Source organism: Pelecanus crispus, chromosome 11 (genome assembly GCF_030463565.1).
Source record: "Pelecanus crispus isolate bPelCri1 chromosome 11, bPelCri1.pri, whole genome shotgun sequence".
In the NCBI taxonomy this organism is placed as follows: domain Eukaryota; kingdom Metazoa; phylum Chordata; class Aves; order Pelecaniformes; family Pelecanidae; genus Pelecanus; species Pelecanus crispus.
In genome coordinates, this window is record NC_134653.1 from 19,046,410 (window position 1) to 19,072,143 (window position 25,734).

Sequence of the window (25,734 nt, forward strand, 5' to 3'; positions counted from 1 at the left end):
CACAGAATCACAAAGTGGTGGAGGTTGGAAGGGGACTTTCAAGATCATCTGGTCCAACCCCCCTGCTCAAGCAGGACCACCCAAAGCCAGTTGCCCAGGACCATGTCCAGATGGCTTTTGAATATCTGCAAGGATGGAGACTCCACCACCTCCCTGGACAACCTGTGCCAGTGCTCAGTCACCCTCACAGTAAAAAAAAGCGTTTCCTGATCTTCAGACAGAATTTGATGTGTTTCAATTCATGCCCATTGCCTCTTTTCCTGTCATCGTCTTATGCTGAGCTAGGAGACACTATAACACAAATATCTTCAGTGAATTTGAAGATTTGCAGTCCCATGTTGTCTCTGTTGCTGAGCAGTTCTATTCAGGGACTATTCAGCAGTCTCTTTGCCTTTTGGTGGGGTACCTAAGCCCTCTGCAGTTAGAGAGGGTTGCCTCTTCATTGAATCAGTTACCTGACCTGCTCTTTGCCAGCTTTTCTGGCCCTGGTAGCAGACAGAGTGCTTGCTCTCCAGCCAAACTCACTGCCTGCATTAAGCATAGAGTGGAAACTCTGGGAAGTGTGGAGCAGAAACCCCTAAGCTGGCAGCATGCAAGTCTGCTTGGATCGGGGAGCCACCTTTGTGTGGTGCTCTCAGGCTCTGCGTGGGGCAGGGTGCTTTGAATACAGATGGGATGTGTCTGGATCTCAGCTGGTCCATCCACATGTCGTGAGGCCACAGGGCTTACCAGCTAGTTCAGGAGCTTTTGGGCTGTATTCCACTGTGCGGGATAAATATGTTCAGAGCAATCCAAACCTTATGTGGGTAGCTGATCTGCCTTCCCGGATGAGAAGGGTGCGCCCATCACCTTTGCATCTGCCTGACCATTTTGCACTGGGAGCAGAACATCTGCTTGCAAGAGTCTGTCCCCTTCGACTCTCAGCTGGCAGCCTCACCTCCAGTCCTTATCCACATCTGGGCCTGGACCTCAAACCAAGAATGCTCAAATTCCCATTTATTGTCTCAGCAAGCTGAATATGAGGCAGGTACATACAATTATGAATGTGACAGAATGTAAACCCTTCATTTCCGGATGGGTGGTGAGGCTTGGAAGCAGGTGGAGGTGCTGGGTGGCTGCTTGCCTGGGGAAGCACCAGAGCCAGGGCCCTGGTCTGCACTCACTGGGGGTGGAGGGGAATTGCATGCACGTCTCCTGTCCATAGTGCTATTTAAGCATCTGGCACTGGGGAAATTCATGAGAACTTTACAACTATTGTAGTCAATCCTCCTAGTGATAATGTTTTCAGTTTTTAAATAAAGTATTATAAAAGAGTGCTGAAACATCTATAGTTTAATTAGCAGTGTGTGTGCATGCGTGTGTTTGCATGTGCATGTAAGAGATGATGAGGAAATTTGATATGCTGATTAAAAAGCACTGGTACACTTTTCCTTTGCATTCACATAAACTACCAAGTGTTAAGGAGGAGCAAAGTGCTCATGTAGTAGCAACATGCTGTTTGTTTTAAAATGTCACTGTTGACACCATTTGAAGGTGACTTCCTTCCCACCAAAGCCCTGATTTAAAATGCAGCAGTTCGGCTTACCAGTCCAGGGAACAACCCCTGGCTTAGTAAACAGACTTGCTCCATGCTCCTCATGGTACCGTTTCTGCAGACATAAGTGCCTGGCAGAGCGATGGCGATGCTAGCAGGGCTTGTGTCGGCAGGTCCACGCACAGTTGAGACCAAAGAGGCTCTGCGGGTTGCAGGTGGTTGTGTTTGGGAGTTTAGGGATGGAGATATTTGTTCCGCTGATGGGTGTGGATTTTTTTGTTAATTAAACCTTTTAATCAGAACTTAAATGGGTTTTGATTACACTAGAATAAAGATGTTGGGAGAAAAATCGAGCTCTTCCCTCTTGTTTAACTTGCCACTGAGCACTTGTGTGTGGCTGCCTGCAGCAGTGTCTGCCACCACCATCGGGACTGGGCAGTGAGGCTGCTGAAGGCTTGGCTCATCCAAGCGGGCTGCTTGTCCCAGTCCTGAGGCCTGGCCGGGTGCTTACTTAATCTCTGCTCTCCACACACAGAAGGTATTTCACCACTCGTCCCGCTGAGAGTGTTCTGCTAAGGCCAAATTGTGAAGCCCTTGCAAGGAGGAGCGCTGATCTGGTGGATCCTGCCTCAGGCCGGGGAGATGGTCGAGGTGATGCTCCTCCAGCCCTGTTTTACCCTGTGATTCTGTGAGGGGCTTCTTTGTTTTCCATGAGCCTGCCCGTGTGATGTGTTGCTGTTGTGTGAGGGGCAGGACGGAAGGACAAACCTCTGCAGCACTTACACAGTGCAGTCTGAGCAGGAGCACAAGCTGTGCCTGGGAATGATGGGTGCCTTCCGGCCTCTCCTCACATCAGAGCAGTCACACCCTTGAATTCTTTTCCTTTTCCATTTTCCCTTTTCTTTTCTTCCTTTTCTTTTCCCTTCTCTTTCCTTCCTTCCTTCAGCTCCTTCTCTTTCTTCCTCTTCTTCTTCCTCAGCAGTTTGCACCCAGCTGCCTCTTGCCCGGCTAGCAGCACCCAGTCCACCTGCCTTCTGCAGTGTGCCATCATCCAGGCAGGCCTAGGGCACCACCACTTGCGAGTGGTTGTCTGAGGCCATGCAGAGCCCGTGTGCAACCGTGACCAGAGTGCTGTCACTGGTAGAGCCCTGGAGGGCTGTTCCTTGGCAGCCAGCAGATGGGGAAGGAGCGGCTTCCCCAGGCACTCAGGCTCACACCCGGGCTCCCTCGCGGCCGCTGTGTGCTGTGCTGCAGGAGCCCAGTGGTGAAGCAGCGTTGCTCCAGGCTGGCTGAGTTGCAAGTACAGTCAGCTGCATGCACAGCTGCGACAATGTCCCTACGCCGCAGCAAGCCTCTGCTGGGATTGCCCCTCTACATCTGCCTCACGCCGAGGATGGTACCTCCTGCAGCATGCTGCCGTCAGCCCCTTAAACAACCCCAGCGCCTTCTCCACACTGTCCCTCCCTCGTGATGATTCCCATTGGTCTGGGCTCTGGTTTCCACTATCCCACCAAGGAGGTGAGAAATCACTTGAATGAGCCATAAACCAGGGCTCTGAGGTTGGCCCTGGAGGAGTGGCAGGACTGAGAACCAGAGGCTAAGAAAAGAAACAAAGTTGAGTAGATTCCTGCCCATCCTCCTCCTCCCGCCTGCTCCTTGCCACTTTGGATCCAATGGACTGGTGGACAGGAATTAAAAGAATGGCTTTGCCATCCTCTTGAGGAATCCGGGCTCACACAGATCCCCCTTCTCCACTTCCCATGCTCTGCCATCCTGGGGTCTGTCCTGGGGTAAGAGTTTCTCTGCAGGCTTTACCCTCTGAGCCCCGGCTCCCTGGGGAATGCTGTTGGCAGTGGCTGGGGCGGGCAGCAGCTCCAGATAGAGTCAGCAAGACATCTGCTATTTCATTTTGCTTTTGCAGAGGCTGGATGAGCTGGGCTGTTTGGGAGGCAGGGGTGAGGGGACGGAGGGGGCTACATTTGGCCCCTGCCATGCAGACAAGCCAAACTGAGCAGGGCTGAGCATGAGGATACCCTCACCCCATGGGGATACAAACCCTTCATCAAAACAAGCTCCCCCAAAGGAGTTTACACTGCATGGCTCCAAGGCAGCAAATGAGCTCAAGCCTTCAGGCTGCAGGAGAGGAGATGGAGCTAGGCTGGGACCAGCAAAGTGGGGGATAGCCCCTCACCCCAGAGCTCTGCCATCTCCCCTCACCCTATGAGCATGGAGGGAAGGGCTCTACCATCTGCCTTCCCCAGGCTGGGCAGGGTCAGAGCATCGCCCTCCTGCACGTGGCACAGCACCCAAGGGGGAGAGATGCTGCACACAACTCGCCGGAGCACAGGAGGGTCCCTCATCCCCAGAGCTGTGGGGCAGTGGAATCCTGCCACCCGTGGGGTGCTCAGACAAGTCATCTTGGTGCCCAGAGTTTGTGTCTCAGCCGACTGAGGACTGATGCATTCATCTCTGCCTGGTCCCCAGCACTGCATGTTGCTGGTGTATCACCTCCAAGGGTGGAAAGTCCCCTTGGCTGCTCGGCTGGCATGGTGGAGCCATTTAGGCTTTGCCAGCTGCCTTTTGCCTGGTCTCAGTGCACCCCACTTCAGCCTGTTTTACAGATTCCCCTTTGCCAGCCCCACTTGTGGGGGATCTTTGGCAGAGGAGTCGGTCATGGGGGTTATCCATGTGCCCATGGCCACAGCTGTGCTGGCCCATTGCTTGATGGAGAGCAATCCCCAAGAGAGGAAAGTAAATCAGCTGTGCAGTAAAAGACAGGTTTGGGCAGCAATTAATATTTTATAAAAACAAGAAGTCTTGCTGCTGCTGCAACTTGAGGAGCACAGGCCAGGGAGCAGAGGAGGAGGAGGAGGAGCGGAGGCTGGAGGCAAACGGAGCAGAGGAGCTGACTCACCAGCCTGAGGGAGGGCTGCCATCAGCCCCGCAGAGCTGAGAGCCGTGGGCTTCCATGCAACTGGGCAAGGCAAGAGCCCTGACCCTGTGCTGACAAGCTGCAGCACTGGTTATACAAAAGCTGGGGGGTCTCATGCAGGTTCAGGCTCCCAGGCTCATAGAAATGCAGGAGACAGAAGGGCTGGGAAGAGGCAGGGGAGCAGGGGGGCAAGGCAGGAGGAGCAGAGTGACCTGGGGCACCAGGGCTACATGGGAGGCATCTTCGTAGCAGGCAGCAGGGAAGGATGTGATGGATGCTAGTGTCCTCTCAGCACGAGGCAGATGGGAAGGGATTAAAAACTGGGAGAGGAGCAGAGAAGAGGCAGGACAGGGATGTGGGACCACCATGCCCGGGGCTGGGGGCTGCAGCCTGCAAGCTGAAAGAGGAACAAAGCAATGGCTGCCACCAGCACTGGGAGGGACCCACCACCCCACAGTGGGACAGGACCATCTCCAACCCTCCTGTGGGACCTCCTCTGCCCCAGGGGAGCCATTTCCAGGGCGGTTTGGCAGTGAGGTCAAGGGGAAAAGCCTGAAGCTGGGGGGTCACTGCCTCCATTGTGTGCTGAGGAGAAGCCCAGTCCTGCCGCAGCGGGGTGCTGAGCTGCACGGCCCTTTGCAATCCCTCCTGCTTTGGGCTGATGTGACACAACCTCTCGCTATCTCCATATATTTGGAGACTTGGAGGGACCGGGTGGGCTGGGCAGGAGTGCTGCAGCTCCAGCAGCAGGGCTGGATGGATGCTGGTGGGTTTGGGGTGGTTATCCCCTCTCTCCGTCCCTCTCGGACAATACTGGGTGTCCACAGCAGTGCAGGCAACCTGGCTCCAGCAGCGTTTGCTGAGCCAGTTCTCAGTGCCAGCGCTCCTGGTCCAGCCGGCTCATGGGCATCAGGCTGTTGGGGGCCTCGCCCTGTGGCTGGGACAGTCTTCATCCCTGACCACCTTCCTCTTCTTCACCTGATTGCCAAATCTGCCACCAGAAGCTGTGGCCCCCACTTGCTGCCCCAGTCTTCCCACCCTCCATCCCCAGCCCCATCCATCCCCTCTCCTCCCCCATCCACCCCCTCTCCTCCCCCATCCACCCCTCCTCCCATTCCTCCATCCATCCCCTCCCCCTCCATCCATGAGTGCCACCAGCCTGGGCAGCAGAGCCTGGGTGAGCTGGGGTCCGTGGCATTTTGCCTACTCCCTGGTGCTAAGCCCCTTGGGCAGGGAGGAGGGAGCAGGTTACCCGTGTGCAGGCGTGGGCATACGTGTGAGTGGGAAGAGGCCCCTGGCACCCTGTAATGCTGCAGGAGAGCCGGGAACCCACTGCCCAATGGTCCCAGCCAAACATGCCGACCCCAAACCACCTCCCACTCCTCCAGCACATCTATAGGGCTGACCCCAAATCTTAATTTGGCTTAATGCAGAGGCTCTGCCACGCTCTTCAGTGCTTTCTGGAGCTCTCTGGCACTCACAGCCGCTGGAAAGTCCCCAGAGGAGCCAGGGAAGTTGCAGCATCCCTGCATGCTGATGAACGTGCCCAGTGCTCGCTGGGCTGGGGGCCCCTCGCTCCTGGGGTTGGGGACACATATCATTTTAAATGGGACTAATTGGAGGCAGCCAGGCTGGGAAATTAATTAGTGGGCTGCCTGGCTCTAAAAAGATTAGCCAGGATGCTTTGTTCGGCACAGGGATTTGTCAGCAATGCCAGCAGGGAGGGCACCCTTGCCCAGCTGGGCACTATCAACTTCCCAAGGGAATCCCACAGGATCGGGCCCGGGAAGGGGTCCTCGTGGAGCCGGGACCTCCCAGAGGCCACTGCCAGGCTGCTGCCGAGGGTTTCGGAGGGAGGTTGGTCGGTGCCCGTGAGGTGCAGCTGAAGCAGCGGAGGTGGTTATTGGTGCCACAGCCCTTCGTGGGTAAGGGCGTCCGGGGTCCACAGCTCCGCAGCCGTCGCTGTCCCCTGGGGACACGCTGGACGTCCCCGCTCCGGCCCCGGCCCTCGACAGGTGCTGGCTGCCCCGTCAGCCCTGCCCAGGCCTGCCCCACGAACAGCAGGATGCACGCGCCTCCCACCCCCGCGTAACCCGCACCCGCATGCCCCCCACACCCGGGTGCCCACCCCACACCTGGCTGCCCCTAGAATAACTAGATGCGCCTCCATACCTGGATGCCCCCCAATCCCAGGTGCCGCCACACCTGGGTGCCGCCCATATGCCTGCCAGCCCCACGCCGCCCGGGCCCCGCCACGAACCCCGCCCTCAGACTTGCTGTCCCATCATGCTCTGCTCCGGCGCGCCCCGCGCGGCTGCGGCCGTCTCCCGCAAGGCACGCCGGGAGCTGTAGTCTGCAGCTGCACTGCGCGTCCCTCCGCCGGCCCCGCCCCTCGGCCCCGCCCCTCGAGAGCCCGGAGGGGAGCTCCGGGGCGGGGTCGGTTTGACGGACGCGTCGCCGAGCCTATGGGAGCGGAGGTACCCGGGCGGGGGGCGGGCCCTGGCACCGCCTCTCCCTCGGCCCGAGGGGGCGCTGCGCGGCGGCGCCAGGCGGAGGCTGCAGTCGTGGTGGCGGCTGCGCGGCCCGGCCCGGCCTGGCCTGGCCCCGGGCGCCCCGGCCGTGAGGTGGGTGAGTCCTGCGCGGCCCGGCGCGGCCAGGCGCGGGGGATCGGCGGGGCGGGTTTGGGCCGCGGGGCCTGGCGGGGCGGCGGCGCATTGTGCGGGCGGGCGCGCGCGGGGGCTTTGTCAGCGGCGGGGGGCGCTGAGGAGCCGGCGGGGCCGGGCTGTTTTTCTCCTCCTCCTCCTCCTCCTCCTCCTCCTCCTCCTCCTCCCGCCGCAGGTCCCCAGTGCGTCCCTCGGCGGAAGATGCGAGGCGAGGCGGAGCGCCGGCTGTGAGTTGCGGCGGGGGGAGAGGCCCGGCGGTGTCCCCGGAGCGGGGCTGGAGCCCCCCTTCAGGCCGGCGGGCGGCGGAGGATGCGGACTGGGCCTCCTCGCCGATGAGAGGGAGGATGGGAACCCAGGGCAGCCCGGTGAAGAGCTACGATTACCTCCTCAAGTTCCTGCTGGTGGGGGACAGCGACGTGGGGAAGGGAGAGATCCTGGAGAGCCTGCAGGACGGGGCCTCCGAGTCTCCCTACGCCTACAGCAACGGTAAGGGGGGCCTGGGGGCAGGATCCGTCCCGCGGCCCCGCGCCTTCGCAGGGGGAGCCCGAGCTGCAGCGCCGGCATCTCCGCAACGGGCAGCAGCAGGGACCCGTCCCGGGGGTCCCTGCCCGTGGGGAGGTCAGCGTTGGGGAGGGAGGGGTGGTTTTGCTTTTTTCTTTGGTGGGTTTTTTTTTTTTTTTTATTAACTGGAAGCATAGCACGGTTTATCAGGGGTCGTGTTGGTGGCAGCGGAAAGGCCACGGCCATTCCTTAAAATCATAAAGATCTGCAGGAGAATTTGGCCAGAGAGACAGCAGAGGGATCAGTGTCTGATGTAATCCCTGGATGCGCGAATCCCGCAGCACAGGTGGACGTTCCCAAGTAGAGCTCTGCCTTGGCACCGTGCTCAAAGATGCCAAGCTGATTTCCCATGGCCGCTGCAGGGGTTAACGCGAGGACTGAGCTGTACCCAGAGGAAGCGGGTCTGTAACAAAAGAACAGGAGCTTATTTCCAGGCCAGAGCTGCTCTCACTTGGTAGCTGGCTACTGTGAGCGCAGCTTGCTTGGTCTGCCCGCTGCAAACATCAAGGTTTCTAATGGAGCCCATGACAGACCATTAACTACAGTGTCACAAGACCGTAATTAAGAGCCAAGGAGTGGTGCTGTGCTATTTCCTGCGTCCCCTCACTGCAGTTAAAGCGTAACACGGCCTGGCAGGGTGCAGGTCCTGGGGTGGTTTTCAATCTGTCATCCTTCCCTCCAGCCTCCATGCAAAATAACCTCCCCAAGGGCTCGACAGAAGCAATCCAGTTCAGACCCTGCATCATCGCTGCAACCAACCCCAGAGCTGGAGCAGGTGGTGCTTAGTTTTGCCTGTAAGCAGGAGTGTGAGGGAGTCGGGTGCTTCTCAGTGCTCTGTGGTGAAGCTGGCTGAATTTAGAGCGTAAAGGAGTGGCATGGCTCGGCTCTTGACTGCGTGCTCGGTCCTCAGAGCTACTACCATCATAGGAGCTGATGCAAGCACGCACCTGCTCCGCAGAGATTTACAGGGAGGTGGTGACTCAGAAGTCAGGATGCTTGTGAAACGAGAGCAGCAAATTCTGGAACTAGAAGGTTGTGGTATCATTCATCTCCTTGGGTGTCTGGCTGAGCTGATGCGGTTTGCCTTCGAGGAGATGGCTGGCGCATTTAAGCTTCCCTGAAGAGAGTTGGTGTCTCTGAAGAACCTGCCTCATCTGGGAGCTGTAGAGCTGCTCCTTGGGGTTAGCATTTACTAAGCAGAAAGGGATGAAGAGTATAACGGGGTGGTTGTTTTAAGTGTTAAAGTTGGAATTGTCTTCTAGTAGAAATGCTTTTGACTATTTTGAGGCAGGCAATGCAGGAGTAATAAGTACGATTGCGAAGTGAGTGTACGGTGGGTTCTTTGATATATACATAAAACCCAAAGAACAGTGACTTTGGCTATCGCTTTGTCTCTCTATAAAAGCTTTGTCTCTCTACCCGCTATTTTATAACAACAAAATATTACCATCTTTTTTCTAGGAAAAGAAGTCTCAGTGAACTAATATTTTTCAGAACCTTCCCTCATCTTCTATGGGCAGTCAAACCCATTCCTAATTAGAGAATTAGGTCACATACTGTTTTTTCACATTAATATATGCTCTGATAGTTTCTGCTTCTGTTGCTTCTGTGAAGCTATGCACCTTTTGGATAATCAGATGGAGCAGCTTTGAAATCTGAAATTTGATGCTGTTGGCATTCCTGACAGCCTTGGCAATCAAATTCCCTCCGTCTCTGGCACCATTGGGATGCGCATACTGACAGGGCATGCTTTCCCCAGCGTGCTTTCACTCTGCACTGATGGAGATCATCCCCTGACACGAAGGCACTTATGTTTTGTGAACAGCTAGTGCTTGGCCTCTTTTTTGACATGTGCCTAATGCTGTCCCAAAATTGCAACAGTGGAATGTAATGTAGAAGTTCTTTTTGTAAATCTTTTACTTGTAAGTGCATCGTCCTCCTCCTCATCTCCTCCCAGACCCCACATCCCAATTTGAAACAAGTATTTTATCACGTACTACTTGTTTGATCTGTCCAAAAATCAGAACTTGCCATTATCGGTGTGAAATGGAGTGTGCTTTAGGTTGATCTTGTGACTGGGACATCTTATGAGAAGCTCAGATCCCTAACCTCTGGTGGGGAGGGGTAAGGCCGTTGTCCCCTCTCTGTATCATTGGGGTCTGCTGCTTTTACTGTGTTGGCCAATGTTCTGACACAGTTTTTTTTTTTAAATGCAGTGTGAAATGGATTGTCCTTTCAGCTCTGGGAAGGCATACCTTCAAAAGTGACACTCCGTAAATGAAGCTCTGTATTTTTGCTGCTGCGCATCTGCCATACATATGGCCTCTTGTAAAGGGTTTGAGGGATTCCTGTCTTCTCCATGAGTGGCTGGGTGTCGGAAGAGCAGGGAACCAAGAGATAGCCCTTTTTCTATCAGCATTGCTTTTGAGAGCAGTAAGCAGCAGGCATCCACTGCTTGCTTACCTCCAGTTTCTGAAAGCCTTGGATGCGGTATGAGCTGTGTCTTTCTTAAAGCATCGTAGTAGCTTCTTTCCATCCTTGTTCAGGATCCCTGAGCCAATGCATGGCTTTTCAACTTAGTCTTATATCTTGGCACCTCATACTAAATTAGGCACGTCTTAAATTAGACACTGCAGTTCCTATTGTGTATAGTAAGACCTTAGCAATGTCCTTTATTTAAATTGCTGTTAGAAATTATTCTGGTTCATATAAGTAGAGGTGGTTGTTACTCCCTGGGTGCTGATGGCCTTTGCAGTAAGAAGCATGAGTGGTGCCCCTGACCATTGCTGCACCCGAGCTGCAAGGGCACTGGATACAGAACTTCTGGTGACTTAACAGCATTTTGAGAAGGGATTTGAGGTCCACTTGTCGCCTGTGTGTTTTTTTAGTAGGTTCATGCTGAAGTTACCAAGTGTATCAGTCTCCAGGATTGTCAGGCCAAGCACTCCCTATGCAGATCTGCCCCCAGGAGCGTTGTTTGTGTCGTGTAGCTGGATATTGTCATCTCCCATCCCCAGGAGGGTTTGTAACTGAGGTGGACTTTTACTTTTTCTTGGCCAACCGCAAAAGGCCCTGAATTAAGCCATCTTACTAGTATTTTGGCAAAAATGTGTGCTTTATGGCTCGCTCTTCTGAGGTTCCAGTGTTGTCCTCCTTCCCAGCTTTCGCCCACCCTACTCCCCAAATCTGCAGCTGTGGAGGCAGGGTGCCATTCTTGGAGCCCCACCATTGTTCTTGACAACTAGAGGACCTCACCTGGGAACTGAAAATCCTGCCTTTCCCCTGAATGCCCTCTCTTCTCAGCACTCAGTCCTTCTCCGGAGGTATAGGGGAGGGCTGCTCTGGCCCCTGTTGCTGTGAGCCGTGGTGTTAAGGTTGACTCAGAGCAAAACTGCGTGCCTTACGGATACGAGTCAGCTACACAGATCACTTGTCACTTTGGTGCTTAAGTTGCCCCTTTGAGGTCTGTCCTCATCCTTCCCCAAGTACTGAAGCAGGACAGAAATGTCTCTGTTTGCAGGGTGGTGTTGGACTACGAGATGTGGTGGAACTGCTTGTGAAACTAGCTAGGGTCAGTGTATATGTGCTGCAAAAGACAGACAAGGCTATTCCTTACCTGAAGGACCCATAGCTTTGTTACCACTGTGTCACACATCCACTCTCAAATATCTGGTTATGCATGTGCTTGTGCTGAAATGATCTTGCCTAGCTGGTTTGTTGGCTTGCTTGAGAAGCCTGCCCTGCTCAGGCTGCATCAGCACTGGGTGAGTCAGGGAAGGGCTCCTTGCACAGGAGTGCTCGGCAGGCACAAGTGCCATTACCAAATGAGATGGTGCCCCGTGTGCACCAGGAATAGGGCTGGGCTGGTCTCGCCACACAGACGTGAATGTGATGTGCCCATACTCATGTGATGGAGGGCTTTTTCTGTGGCAGAGCCTTCCCCCTCAACCTGCTGCTGTTCTCATAGGAAAGGAGAAATGTGTGTTAGGGAAAGAGTGTGTTTGTGAGCAGGTGGCTTTGATTGGAAGGGGGATGGATTTTTATTTTTATTTTTTTCCCTGTCCTCAGCTTGTATTAAGAAAGTGATGAGAAGGAAGGCTTATGTCCACCCTCTGATCTCCTTTCAAAGAGCATGTGAAAGCTAAACTGAAATCCCTGCCACAGGGACAGTGCTGTGACCGGCCCTAATGAGCCCCAGTGCCTTGTTCCTTCGCTGGGGCTTAGTGCCTTTATTTGAGCAGCATCCTTAGGTGCTCTGTTACCCCACATTACCCCAAGGAAATGTTAGGAAAAAGGCAACTTAATGCTCAATTGCAATAGCTACCAACAGGTTTTATGGTTCAGATAAAAACTGGGTGTTTCCTAAGAGCTCTTCCCCTGTAGCAGAAGTGCAAGGAATTCAGCTTTTGGGCAGGGATGGTGAGCCCACCACAGCTCGGTGTCCGTGCAAGGAGCAAGGTCTGGGGCAGTGTAGCTTCGTGGCCTTTCCCTGTCCGGGAGGGCAGGGACAGGCAGTGTTAACAGAGAGTGGCTGAAGACACTGCTCAGTCCAGGAGGTGGTCAGGACCCTCCCAGCCAGTGCTGTTTGCCTGGGGACCTCACCACCGCTGTTTAATTACCAGGTTGTTTATTTGAGTGACCCACATCTTAGGATGACTTTTCCCTCTGGATGTTTTTGTGCAGCTGTCTAAATTCGGAGGATCCCTAAGCTGTTCCTTTCAAGTCTTCCTCTATAGCAGTTACTCTCTCGGTATGTCCTGCGACCCCTCAGTCACCACTGTGCATCCAGAAACATCACCTGTAAAACTGCTCTGCTTTGCTTCGTGGCAGTCTTCAAGTTAGTCACTTGCCAACCAGGACATTGTCTGTACCACAACCAGTGTATGCAGGGATGGAGGAAAGGGGATGCCCTGTCTCATCTTCCTCACTGCCAAGGAGGGCATATGAGGGGATGCTTCTTGATGCTTCTGCTCCCTGCCTGTTGAGTTTCCAAGACTGACTGGGGAGGTGGTCTCTTGCTTCTCATCTGCAGTGTTGGTGTTTGCTGCCACGTTTGGCTGAAGGTTCTGCTGCACTGCTGCAGAGTTTGCCATCACTGGTTTGCTTTTCCCAAGCCTTAATGAAGCGTGCAGCCGAGCAGTTCTGCTTTAAACTTCTGCAGATTCTGTAAGGACAGGGCCTCTCTAAATACCTGACAGCATCTAACCTTCCCTTCTTGAGCACAGAAGAAACAGTTGCTGGGTGTACCTGTGTTCAGTAAAACCTCAGGGGGAGCAGCACTGATGTGGTTGCACCTTCTGGGCATAGACATGAGAGCTACAGATGCTGAGCACAGCCTTGAGGTTGCAGTGTGTCAGGGCTCTCTCTGGCATCAGTGGGAAGGGAAACATTGATCCTGGTGCTGCTTTGCTGCTGCCTCCTCCTCCTTGCCTGGCCATGTGCCTGGGTGTGTTCTGTTGTCCCTGTCGGTGGTAGACATGAGCTGTCCGGCTGGGCTGGCCTGCTGTTTCAGATGCTGCACACCAGTGGCTGTTTATTTTCTGGCATGACTGTATTAATTGGAATAATGCTTTATTTTGAGGTTTTAGCATTCTGATGTGAGGGGGATTGAGGCAAAATGTTCCAAGTGCAGCCTTGCCATCACATCCCCGTAGTGGCTGCAGAATTGATCTATGGGGAGTGCTTCAGCTGGACCGCACTGGTCGCACTGCTAGAAATGTCTTTCGATGGCTTGCAGAGTAGAGAATGGTTGTTGCAGCAATTCCCCGTGCCTGCCAGCACTTGCATCAGTGTCCTTCAGGGATGTTCGCTTCCTTGTCATCAGGGACGCAAAACTGGTCTCATCAGAGCACGCTTTGGCTGAGAAACAACTCCAGCATCTCTTATTTCGCCATTGTTTACTACTTATCCTTTGTGTGAAAAATATTTCCAAATGTACAGTATTGAACCTCCATCTTTGCTTGATGTGGGACTAACTAGCTGTGGCTTAAACTTAAAACAAAACCTAAAACAAAGCAAACAAACAAACAAAAAAACCCCATCAAAACAAAACCCAAACTGTGTGCCTGGCAGGTTTTGCTGTCTTCAGCTCTCTCTCAAGTCGGGGTTAAGAATGCACAGCACCGTAGGAGGGTTGTTTCAGCAGGGTTGTGGTTTTGTTGTGTTTTTATGAAGCTGGGGAGTTATTCTGCAAAGTTCTCGATGGCACTGGGCAGATCTTGCTACCTCTAATCCCCTCTAGAAAAGCTTTGCTTTTACATAGCTGTTAATATGTTTCTGAGCCCTAAATGCACAAAGGTGGTATGAGCTGAGCAGCGTAAATCTGAAATGGGTGGAATGTTCTTCTAATAACGGGGATTAAAAGTTTCTCTGTATTTTTTTATTTTTAAAAAGCGAGTAGATTTTGCTCTATGCAGATCCCGCGATGGCATTGTCCACTTCTCTTGGTGTGTGTGGTTTTTTGTTTGGTTGTTTTGGTATATAAGCCGCATAGGAAAGCCCATGGAAAATGTCTCCTCCTCCTCTGCACCGTCTCCTTCAGCTTTTGTTTCCAGCTGTTCCCTGGCATGTTTTCCTCCGGCGGCCTCCCTCTCTCAGAGGAGCAGAGCATCTTTCCCTTGCACTTGCAAATGGCTATGCTACAAGCTTAGGTTTTGGAGCGGAGGTTTTATAACCTTGCTTTTAATCTCATTTTCTTTCCCTTTACCCCTCACCTTCCTCTGGCAGCCCAGGTTTGGCACAGAACAAGCAGTGATACAGAGGCATTATGTCATACCAGTTTCTATTTGATTGCAGGCAGAGGAGGAGGAGGAAGGAAGCTCTGATGTGAAAATCTTCGGCTCAGTTTTGCTAAAGGCTTTGCTGTGAGTTGGGACTCACCTGAAAGGGAAATTTCCCTGGGATATAGAGGATCGTGGCTCAGGGTTAGGGCCCTCCATCAAAAAGGTCGGTCTGTTTCTGCAAAAGTTGTAGTAATAGTAAGGTTGCAACATCAGCTCAGAGACTGTTTGTTGTTACAGGGCTTCTGTTTGCTGAGAGCATTTTTACATAGCCATAGCTTTTTAGATTTTCTTCCTCTTTCTACCTCCTCTTTGTCTCATTTCCATCACCCCATTGGGAAACTAGACAATATTATATTGTTTTAAAACATTGACACCTCTTCTCCTATAAATATAACCCCTGAAGTGATTAATGTCCTGTACGTGCAGTGCTGCAGCCGTTTCAATATCAGGCACTGAATTTGGACAAAAATCCACATGCTATTCAAACAAAATATTTGCTGTTTAAACCATCAATGGTTAAGGAGGAGACAGGCAGAAGGGGACACTGAAAGGCTGTGTTTAACTGGCACTTTAATAGAAGGTGCTGCGCATGTCTGGAATAATCTCCTTTTAAAGAAAATGCAGAATTTTTTAAAATTTCTTTTTAGAGATGCCATTTTAACTTATTTTCCAGCCCAGCTTCTGAGTTCCCTGACCCATTTGGGGTTTTTATTGTAGCACTTTCCTGTCTTTGCAAATGGTTGCTCTCTGCACATACCCCCAGTCACGTACACAGAAATTGCGCTGTCATCTGTTTGCTTCTGTACCAGTCTTAACAGCAACAGGCCGTAGTCCATTTTGCCTGTGGTTCTGGAGGCTGAGTGGACAGGAGACCTAACTAGATGAAAACAAAGAAAGAAACAAAAAAAGCCCTCAAAAAATCCACCCCACTATTTTGCCTGTCCTGTTTACGTAATCTTAAATCATCTCTTCTTGTCCCAAGAGCTGTTCTTTTTCTGACGCTGAGAACCTGCTTAAATAACTTGATGGTAAAATCCCTACAGGAAACGGGGCACAGGTCTGTGCTATGGCACAAGGAGACAAAACTCTGTGGGGTTGATCTTGCCTAACCGTAGAGCCTTATCTATGCTGTTCACCATGCTAGCAAACATATGTTTACCGTGAAATGCCTCCTTAGGTTGAGACACACTTGTGTTCTTGTAGGTGTCATCTGTATTGCAAGGTTAAAGTTCAGTACTTTCTTTCCTATTTTTAAAAATGCAAAATGCTGTCTTTCTCCTGGTAGCAGCAAAAGTCATGCTTTGGAGTTACAGCTAGGGTAGCTGGGGTGAGAGCTTTGTCCTGCAACAGCTGTACGTTGGGAGGAGGAGAGGACCTGGGAGGCTCAAATTTGGGCTAAGAGTGGAGGGCTTGAAAACATGATTTCAGGCTGTTGAGAGGTGCTGTGGAGCTGCTGCGATGAGGCACGCTTTGTGCAGGTGTGTAGAGGGATGCTTGCTTTGCTAGCCGGGCCAGCCGATCCTTTAAGGGCAAGGAGGGACTGTTGAGTGTACGCAGTGATGTATTGTAGGTCAAGTCCCTGGAGTTTTGTTATCACTAGAAACAGCATGCTGAAATTTGAAACCAATGTTAGCAGCCATCCTGATGCTTCCAGCATGGAGTGGTCCCTTTCTGGAGTGAGGCTCACAGTTGGTACAGTGAGACCAAATTCAAGAGCTGGTAAAATTCATGGTGAGTGGTCTCTTGATAGCTGCTCTGGGAGCTCTGTAAGTACATGTGCTCGGCAGGCATGTGGTGTTTAACCCATCTACGCCCAGCTGAAATGCTGTAGCCTTCTTTCTGGGCGTTTGGGTGTACAGCGTCAGTCTGGAGACGTCTGCGTCACTGCTGACTGCCTCTGTTGCTGTGTTGCAATGTGGCCCTTTAAATGGCAAAACCTGGGGATGCCAACTGGTGTTGAGCAGCGGGGTGTGGATGGCAGGAGGGACTGTGGACGTGTGTCCCGCCGATTGGAAACTGCTGCTGTATGCATCCGGATCCATGTGCAGGATCCCCGAGCAGGTGTGCAGCTGTACATGTGAGCCTGGCATCTCATGCACATCAGCCTGGTGGTGATGCCACAAAGGTCTGGTGCCGTAGAGCAGCATTTCCCGTGTATTAATGTGCACAGTGTTGAGAGGTGTACATGTGGAAGGTGAACCTGTTCAATATCCTGATATTGAAGGTATTTGGACAAATACTTGGATTTTTTTGAGTGTTGTGGGTTTGGTGGTGTGTTGTTTTTTTTTTTTCTCCAAGTGTATCTTGGTGTTTGTATGGTAATCCAGCAACAATGAAGATTGTTATGGTGCCCTCTGATTTTCCTTATAGGCTGTCTTTGTTTCTGTGTGCAGCTGTATAGTTTTTATGGAGATCTGAACTGCAAAGCATGAAGAAACTCTTTTGTTTGTTGTTGCTTCTGTGCATAAAATCACTCTTGATTTTCTTCTAAAGCACAAATCCACTTAACATCCCCAATTCTGGACTGACTTTTGACTGTTTCTGTGGCTTCCCAGGCATCCGCTGAAATTGTTTGAGCTTTAGGAACAGATTTGCTTCTGGCTTCAAATGCCGTTTTCAGATGCAGTTGTCATCCTTAAATCGGCCCAGAACAGAGTTCCTCTGTGTGAGGACCACGTAGCTGCTGAAACACTGCTGGGCTGTGGAGCAGGCAGCGGGGAAGTGAAGTCTTCTGCAAATCTGGGCTTCTTAGAGGTCTCCGAATAAGTGTTTTGCTTTTGGCTGGTTACAAAACCAAACAAGCAATTATTTGTCTGAGGTCCCCACCTACGAGCCCTCAGCTGTAGATGAAGATGCCTGGGAACAAACTCTGACATGAGCAGCCTTTTTGTGAAAGACTTCCAGTCTAAATCGAAAGCACTCTCAGTTTAAATGAGGTGGATATGAATAGAAAAACGGTGTATGTTTTTGGGGAGAAAACCCACAAATTTGGGTAACTTCAAATAATTGAAAGATGCTTGTTCTCTGTTTCTGCCTGTGTCTTTGTACGAGGTGCTTGGCAGCTTGTTGGATGTATCACGCAGAGCTGCCAAGTGCCGCAGCAGCTCCCTTGAGTTGGCAGGAGCCCGTGTGACGTGCTGAGCTTTGTTCGGGGACGTGGGCTCCTGGCTGTGCGCGTGGGACTGAACTCCTTGGCTCAAAACAGCTCAAATTCATCTGCTGCACAGTTAAACAATTGGAAGGCTCCTCATTACCTCCCATTGAGTTGCGCAGCAAGAGTGGATTTTGTATTTGCTGCTGTGAACAGGAGATGATGAAGGCTTGCACAGATGATTTACCTCTTACCCCTGTCCCCCAGCCAGCACTATGAGGGAGAGGCACTGGTCTCCTGTGTGCCTGGTGAGAACTGAGACCTCTTGATACTGTTCCCAGGGTGGCTGCTCAGCTACAACACAGGACAGGAGCAGAGTGGTAAAAGCAGGTGCTTTCTGACCTTCAGCTCCAGCTCTGCAGGCAGGAGCTGGGGGTGTTTTGCAGTGATGCTGTTTGGGAACTTTTATCACTGCTTAAAACAAAGAAGTAATACTGTTGAGGTAAATGCTAACACCAAAAGACACAGACCTGGGGTGAATCCACCTTTTGTTTTAAAGCATATGTTTTGTTGATGCCTGTTGTTGATGGAGATAATTTTGTTTGTCTATCTAAAGGGTAGGTAATTGAATGCATGACTCAAACTGATGAGCTCATGTGTTGTTTGAAAGGGATTTTTTCTGTGGCTTACAGCTCCGAGCTGACTAGCTAAATTGCTGCTGTTAATGTGCTGTTGTACACACTTTTTAAGGTCAGATGACTTCATCAGTTGTTATTTGAATAGCTTGAATTCGCTTTTTTCATCAGCTAGTGTTTATGTGCTCATACCACATTTTTTCTGAACGATTTAGTATCACTTACAGATGATGGAGAAAATAACTAAGTTAATAGTAGGAGCTGCAGTGGAAGGTAATGTCCTGGTAGTATCTTCTACATGGATGCTACTGCCTGTTTCTTAAATTACTTGAGTCAGAGGATCTTGATACCTGCGTCTTTGGTGCACACGTTATTTGGGTGCTGGCCCCAGCAGCTACCTTCTGCCTAGGAGCAGATTTTTGTGTTGGACTAATACATTCAGTTGTAGCGCACTGCAGTGCAAAACCTGTTTGCTTTGAACGTGCGTTCAACAGCGGGCAACTCCTGGCCTGCTGTCATTTCCGTACCCATCTGCCTCATTTGATGAGAAATGAAATGACAAGTCTTTCTGTATTGACTTTTGCCCACAAGTGAACAATTCTGATATGAGTCTTCAGCCCTGACTGCCCTTTACTCATACACTGGTGAAGGCACAAAAAAAGCCCCGGAACCTGAAAAACTCCAAAATAAGGCATTTTGAACTACACACATAATGCATCCCAGCTTTGTATTCTGCTTCGTGGAGTAACTTGGCTGCTGGACTCAGTAGCTGTAGGTTGACAGTTGGTTGAACGTCTCACTATAAACGCTTCTAAAACGCAAAGGTGCAGGATGTGGGATGAAATGAGAGGGAATGTGTGAACATGGTGACGGGGGCTTGGGGCGGGCGGCGGGGGAATAATAACTGCTGTCTTCTTGTGGAATACTGCATGCTGAGGTCTGGAAGTGGGAATGATTCTCTTATTCTGGAGCTGATCTGCTGTTGTGTCCCAATGCAGACCTGGAGCTACTGCACCCACTTTTTGGCCTCAATTTTTTGACCTCCCAGCACTTCTCTTCCCTCGTTCATTCTCTTTGGCTTGTTGGTGAGGACGGGACTGGTTGGATGTCACAGCGGCATCCCTGCTGATTTGTTTTGGGGAAAACCAAGTGGCATGCTGTCCCAGATGTCAGGTGTGGCACGGTGCTCTGCTGCCCCATTAGAAATGATTATTGCTTTTCATCATTAACTTGCCCCTACAAAAATGTTGGCCATGGTTAATTTGCTGGCCGCTCTCCCCGCGTGCATGGCACGCTGCGGTCTCTCCGGCTTTCCAAAGGAGCCAGGCACCCTCGCACAGTGTCTGCACACATAGGAGCAAGGCTTTCAATTTTAAAACTGAGCTGCGACAGTCATGGCTGAGAAAGGTCTAGTTAACATCTGTGACACCCAGGGACTTGGTAGAATAAAGAGTCTTCTTTGGACACTGCTCAGTTATTGCTGGCATTTGGGATAAATTAATTTCTGCGCTCATGGCTTAGGCTGAACTTACTGGAGCACAGAAAGGCTCCAGTTACCAAGTCTGTTATACAGTCACCGCACTGTTTTTTTTCACAGATTAATGGCTTGGTTGGTTTTTCCTCTTTTAATCCAGCTGGAAGGTTTGCACAAGCCCTTGGAGGGAGAGACCTTTCAGCAGCTTGCATTTTGAGCACGCAACTAAGATGACTGCTAGCTTATGTGGTAAAAAACCTGCTTGCATGTCCCCAAAGGTGTGCCAAGGGACTGTGGCAGGTTGGGGAGCCCAAGTGATACCCAGCCAGGCTCTGCCAGCCCTACAAGAGGGACTCGGAGGAGGGGACACCCTGCCCAGATACCTCCTGGGGCCATCCCGGGGAGCCTGGCTCAGCTACCTGTGAGCTGTTGTCTGGCTGGTAAGGGACTGCCAGGGAGGGGACAGGAATCATGTGTGTAGTTTACGTCTTCCCAGAAATTCACAGCTGGTTATGGTGTTCTTGCTGGCATCCACAGCATTGTCTGAACTAGTGATAAAGGTTTTAACCTACATTTACCTGTCTGTGCTTAGCTGCAGCTCTTGGAGTCCTTGCTCTTAAGAAGCTTTATTGGAGACTCATTCTTAACTTCTTCCTTTTGCAAATGGGAAGGAAAAAATTATTTATATCCCATTGACTGACTCTAAAGTATTTCTTGGTGTTTATCTACTTTTAAATGGATGTTTTCACTGCTGCAAGACCAGCTGCACACTGGGTGATTACAGCTTCTGATCCTTCCTTGTGTATTAAGTAAGGATTTCCATGACACTTCAGTTACAAATTCATGGCAATTTGTCTGTAAAGTCTGCCACACTGATTGGGAGGTATTCTTAGTGCTGCTTCAGGAGAAACAGGGTTTGCTCAATACTTTTGATGGTGTTTGCCTGTTTTATAATCACGGCATGTCTTTAAATTTTTTCAGTTATTGATTTGCCAGTTGCTCGCAGAGACCTACATCACTTTCTCCTGAGAAGCCCTCTTGAACGCAATGCAGCACAACTAGCCCTTCATAGCTGGTTACTTGAGTTCACTGTGATACCGCAGCAAGTTAAATATTTGATGTGTATTCTCTATTTCTTGTTCCAGCACCGTGCTCTCCCCTCCTCCTAGCAGTCACTGGTCAGTGTGGCAGTAGACCTGCAAATTTTTAAGATGACCTTTTAAGAAGTCCTAGACCTTTTTCTGGACTCAGCAGAGCTGATGACCTGTAGGAAAACAGAAGCATTTGGAGGTGCTTTGGGGGAAAATCCAGCATTTTCAGTTAGACAATTGTGGTATGGTGGCTTTGGCTGTACTAATGACAATCACAAATGAAAGCCCATCACCAGGGTTGCTGGGTGAGGCGCTGTGGTGGCACAATGAGTGTTTCTGGTGGCTTGTGAGCCAGTATTAAAATTTCCCAGTAAAGCAGAGTATTTCTCTAGAGGTGCCGACAGATCAGGCACATCTCACTCGCTACTCCTCCTCTGAGGATTCAAATGCCATCATTGTTATGAGAGTTGCAGAACAGAGCCACTCTGGCTTAATTACATCTATAGATGAAATAACAATCTGCCAAAAAGCAGCATTAGTCAGATAGGTAACAAAAGTCTACTCAATTTATTTTATTTTCTTATTTATATAATGCATTGAGTGAAGGATTGACCTTGGCTCATCGTCATTGTGCACCTCAAGTTTTGACTATTGACCTTATATATCACTTTGCAAATGGGTTGGTTGACTTCTTTTTGAATTATTTCATAGCACATGTCTGTAAGCTGGGAAACTGATTATCTTTTTTAATGAAGTTCTAATAATGTGCGTTGGTTTTTGTTGTGGGTAGACTAACAGAAAGTGAGGTGGTGGATTCTGAGCTCCCACAATCCATTTAAGAAATGAGGTGGCAAAAGCATCTTTGGCCAATCTGATTCACACAAACTGTAAATTACTTTAAGTGATAAATAGGGTGTCTCTTGGAGGGAAAGCAAGTTTGTCTTAAAACCGTATCAGTCTCACTTGAGTGCATTGATATCTTTTTTTTTTCCTTTGGGAAGAGATTTTTCAGCATCACCTGGAATGTCTTCTGCCCCAAATTTGTGAATAAATTATGTTCTTCTCAAAGACACTGTAGATGCAAACTGGAGATGTTGCTGCCAGCCTGCTGCAGCCTAACCTTCGAGGAAGGTGGCAGGAAAACCTGCTGATGGCTTGCCTTAACGTAGGGTGAGTCCCGGTTGTACCTTTTTGATATTTGTGTAGGTGCAGTGAAGCTGTTAGTTGGGGGTTGGATCATTAGAGCATGTCTGGAGGGAGGACACTTGATTTGGAGCAATAACCTAAAATGCAGTATTGGTTCTAGCATCACACTGAGAGCTGGAATCGCTCTCATCCCAGCACCAAGTAAGGATCACCTTGGAAAGCTAAAGGAGGAAAAAGGCACGTGCTGTTCTTACTGCTGTGAGGTTTTGCTCAAATCTGCCTTTTTAAAGGGAGGGAACTCCTCTGGTCCCGTGCCCAGGTGTTAAGGCAGAGTCATCTTTAGAGTCTGCAACTGCAAAATTGTCTCCTTTTCTCTAAAACAAAGACCTACACAAAGCCAAGAAGCTGCTGTGCTTAAAGCAGTAAATGTTTACAGAGCCTTGTTCACTTGAGCTATTTAAAACAATTTTCCTGAGATACTAATCTGTTTAAAGGGAGAGCCCAAGAGTAGCATGAAATACATATCTCCCTTGTCTTTCTTCCTTTTCCAATGCAACTTCCAGTTCCATGTATCTGCTTGCCAGCTGCCTCCTCCATTGTGTTTCAGTGTGCTGCTGCGTGTGCAGATGCAGTGCGGGGCTTGGCGGAGCAGAGGGATGCCTTTCTCTGGGCCATGAATTCCCAAGAGGAAGGGGGACTGACAGCCTGATACAAAGTAGTATAAAGTGCTGGAAGAAAATTGTCATTTCCTTTGGAGGGGTTTTACTTTTCCTGGTCGCATCAGGTGTAATCTTTCAGGTGAAAGTCTAAGTTTTAACTAAGCTAAGACTGGGTGTGGTTTTTTTTCAGGTTATATTGATGCAAAGTGTGTTGCACTCTGCATGAGTAATTTGGAAGAGGTCATAGTTTCCTATAACACATCCTGCCTATTCCCATGGGAAAATGGCTTGCTTTCTCACATTTTCCTTATACCAATTGGCAAAAGAAATAAAAGTTTGGAATTCCCTGGAGTCTTGCCCGGGAGCGTGTAACCCGGCTCTGTGGAGGAGAATTGGGTGTCTGACATCAGGCTTGGTGACAGCAGATTGCTTTGCAGAGAGCCCTGTGCCAGGTCGGTTTGCTGCTCGAGAAGTGGGGTTGAGATGGTGTCAGCATAAGTAGGAGTCTAAAGCAGGGCTGGAAAAATAGCAGAGGAGTCAGCCTGCATGCTAAATTAGAGAGAACAGCCCAGACTTGTTTTCCAAGTCTCATTCATTTTGTTGCATCATGCTAGATATTGGTCAAGAAAGAGATCGGTTGATATAAAATAAGCTTTAAACAAGACTGTTTTCTTTTCCCCTAGTGCTGCGTGCCCTGAGGGCCAGGCAGGGTTGCAGAGGCAGCTGCTGGCAGCGAGTTGGCTGGTGTGCTGATGCTGCGTGTGCCACAGGAGCATTGCGTGGGGTTTGTAGCAGCACATCCCTTCCGGGGGATCAAAGCACGTTCTGGTGGAGTATAAATGTCAGTCTCAAAATGAGCTGTACTTGGCTGCAAGCAGAGGTGATGCTCAGGTGGGGGAAACCCTGCCAACTACAGAAATGAAATTTTAAAAACTTCCCTTAACTTACTGGTGTCTGAGCTGCCTAAAATGAAAAGGCAGAGGAGCAGCCCTGGTGCTGCATGGCCATGGCATGCTCTGCCAGCGGCTGTCGTGCTGCCAGCAGCCTCTGTGCAATGGTGGCACCTAGCGGCTGCTGTGGCCGGCAGGGCTGTGGCCCTCTCCCCACGTCCCTGGGACAAGGAGGAAGCCAAGGCTGAGCTTGAGCTGTAGGCTGGGCCTAAGAGAGTGACCTGGTCTGCTCAGCTTCCTTGTCAGCTGTAAATGGGGGCTACAGCTCGGGAAACTGCTGTGTGTTATTTGGACTAAAATAGTAAGGTACCAGCTGTGAGGTGGCCAGTACTGGTGTTAGCTGCTGTGGTGAGTCCCGTGATTTTAAGGGCATCTGCGATTGATGCAAGTGTTCTAGCACCAGTGAGCCATGGCTGTCCTGCACAGCTATGGGAGAGCTGTGCTTGTGAGCTGCATCCTGCTCCAAGTACTAACCAGCTAAAAAAACAGACCAAAAAAGGTGTTGCATACAAGCTGTAAAGAGAGTCTGTTTGAGCTGTCCTGATGCACTGAGTGTGTATGGAAACTGTTGCAGTTGCACAGTTTTTGTCCTTATCGGTGAGTAGAGTTTTTGCTCAAAAACCTTTTGTAAATTTAGCCCCTAGTCCTAATTTGGGTGTATGCAGGTTGAAAAGCGCATCGCTTTCCTCCAACCCATATTGCCAGATACTGCTTAAATGCTGACTGTAGCCTATAATAAAAAGTCAAAACAGGTTTGCTTTTAACTCAAGTGTATGTGAATTCCTCAGGCCAGTTTCATGGCAGTACTAAGGGTGTGTAGTCCTCAGAAAGGCCTTTACCCTTTACCTCCAGCACTTTCATGCCAAGGAGAGAAGTTCTGCACAAAGACACAGACTGCCCTGAGGCCAGGCAGCAAAACCAGGTGACTGGCAGCTGTCTGGAAATATGAAGAGCTGGATTTGGTACTTTCCTTTCTCTGTGATTTTGCATTTGGCATTTGACATCAAGTGTGGCAGGCAGCAGGTGCCTGGAGAGTATGCCAGAACAGCTCCATTGTGGTGAGCTCTATTAATTTCCTGCACAAGCAATGGGCTGCCATCCCTGCCTGTACCCTGGGAAGGGATAGCTGCCGGGGCAAGTACAACCATGCACCTCATGCTTCCTCCCTGCATCTCGCATACCTTCTCTTCTGAGTACAGACATCGCTGTGAAGGACATGAAGGACTTATACTTCGCCTATTTATTTTCCCTGAGCATCTTTGGAGTGAGGAGCAGTTGTGGCAGGAGCTGAGGAAGTTTTCCAGTGCTGTTTTCTGGTGGCTGCCCACTTTGGTCACGGCCATGTTGTTCTGCCCAAAGGCCAGCGTTGCTCTGATTTAAAGTGGTGTAGTTTAAGATGGCTGTGGAGGGAATGGGTATTGAAAGCATTGCTCTGGTGACGGAGTCATGTAGATTTGTGACAGGGAACACATGTTCCCTGTGTTGGGGGTGTAGGCTGGGCAGTTCCTGAGCATGGAGCCTAACGAGGGCATTTCTGGGTTTGTGTGTTTGGCATTTCTATTAATGAGTTTTCTTCTCTTTCCAGTCCATCTGAACCTTTCTTACTTCTAAGAGCTGGTAGTCGAGTTATTTGTTTCACCCAGTGGTGGCATTTTTGGAAGCACGTGGCCTCTGTGCCCTGCAAATGGCCCTGAAAAATCCCCCTCCTTGGTGCTTGCATGCAACTGCCCTGTCCGTGCACCTGGGCTGCTGGCATGGAGGATGCTGCACTTACTGCTTGCAGGGAGCTCCTTTGCCTAACAAGAAATGGGGCATATCTGCATGGAGCAGAGTCTCTCCGGATTTTGCGTCTGAAACAGGGCAGCGGGCTTAATTAGCCCCTTCCCTAACGGCCAGTCAGCATGTGCCAGGGGATGATCCTGGTTCAGGAGCTGGGGGGGAGATGTCTGGATGCTCCCTCCTAGTTGCAGAGCAGGCTTGCTCGCACTGCTGCTCACCATCCCCGGGGACGAGGGAGATTTATATCTGCCTGAAAATAAATACAGATCATTCAGTTGTCTCTGGAGGAAGATAAAAAGTAAACTGTCTATTTTCTGTGATAAAGCACTGGAAATAGTTGGAATTTAAGATAATTATCTTTATTGCTTTTTATAGCACCCTGTGAAGGCTGAAATCTAATTTGTTTTTCACTAACAGGGAGCTCCTGCCGATGACTC

At 50.5% G+C, this 25,734-nt stretch overlaps 1 protein-coding gene across 2 annotated transcripts in view; it reads left to right on the forward strand.

Moving 5' to 3' along the window:
* The first annotated feature begins 7,415 nt into the window (after positions 1–7,415).
* Positions 7,416–25,734, forward strand: part of RAB40C (RAB40C, member RAS oncogene family) — a 37,235-nt gene continuing 18,916 nt past the window's right edge. The window contains exon 1 of one of the 2 annotated variants that reach the window (XM_075718261.1): positions 7,416–7,615. In XM_075718261.1, the coding sequence (XP_075574376.1) occupies positions 7,462–7,615 (154 nt within the window). In that variant the 5' untranslated portion in view covers positions 7,416–7,461. The remainder of the gene's footprint in view (positions 7,616–25,734) is intronic. The other variant, XM_075718260.1, reaches the window with a different exon arrangement.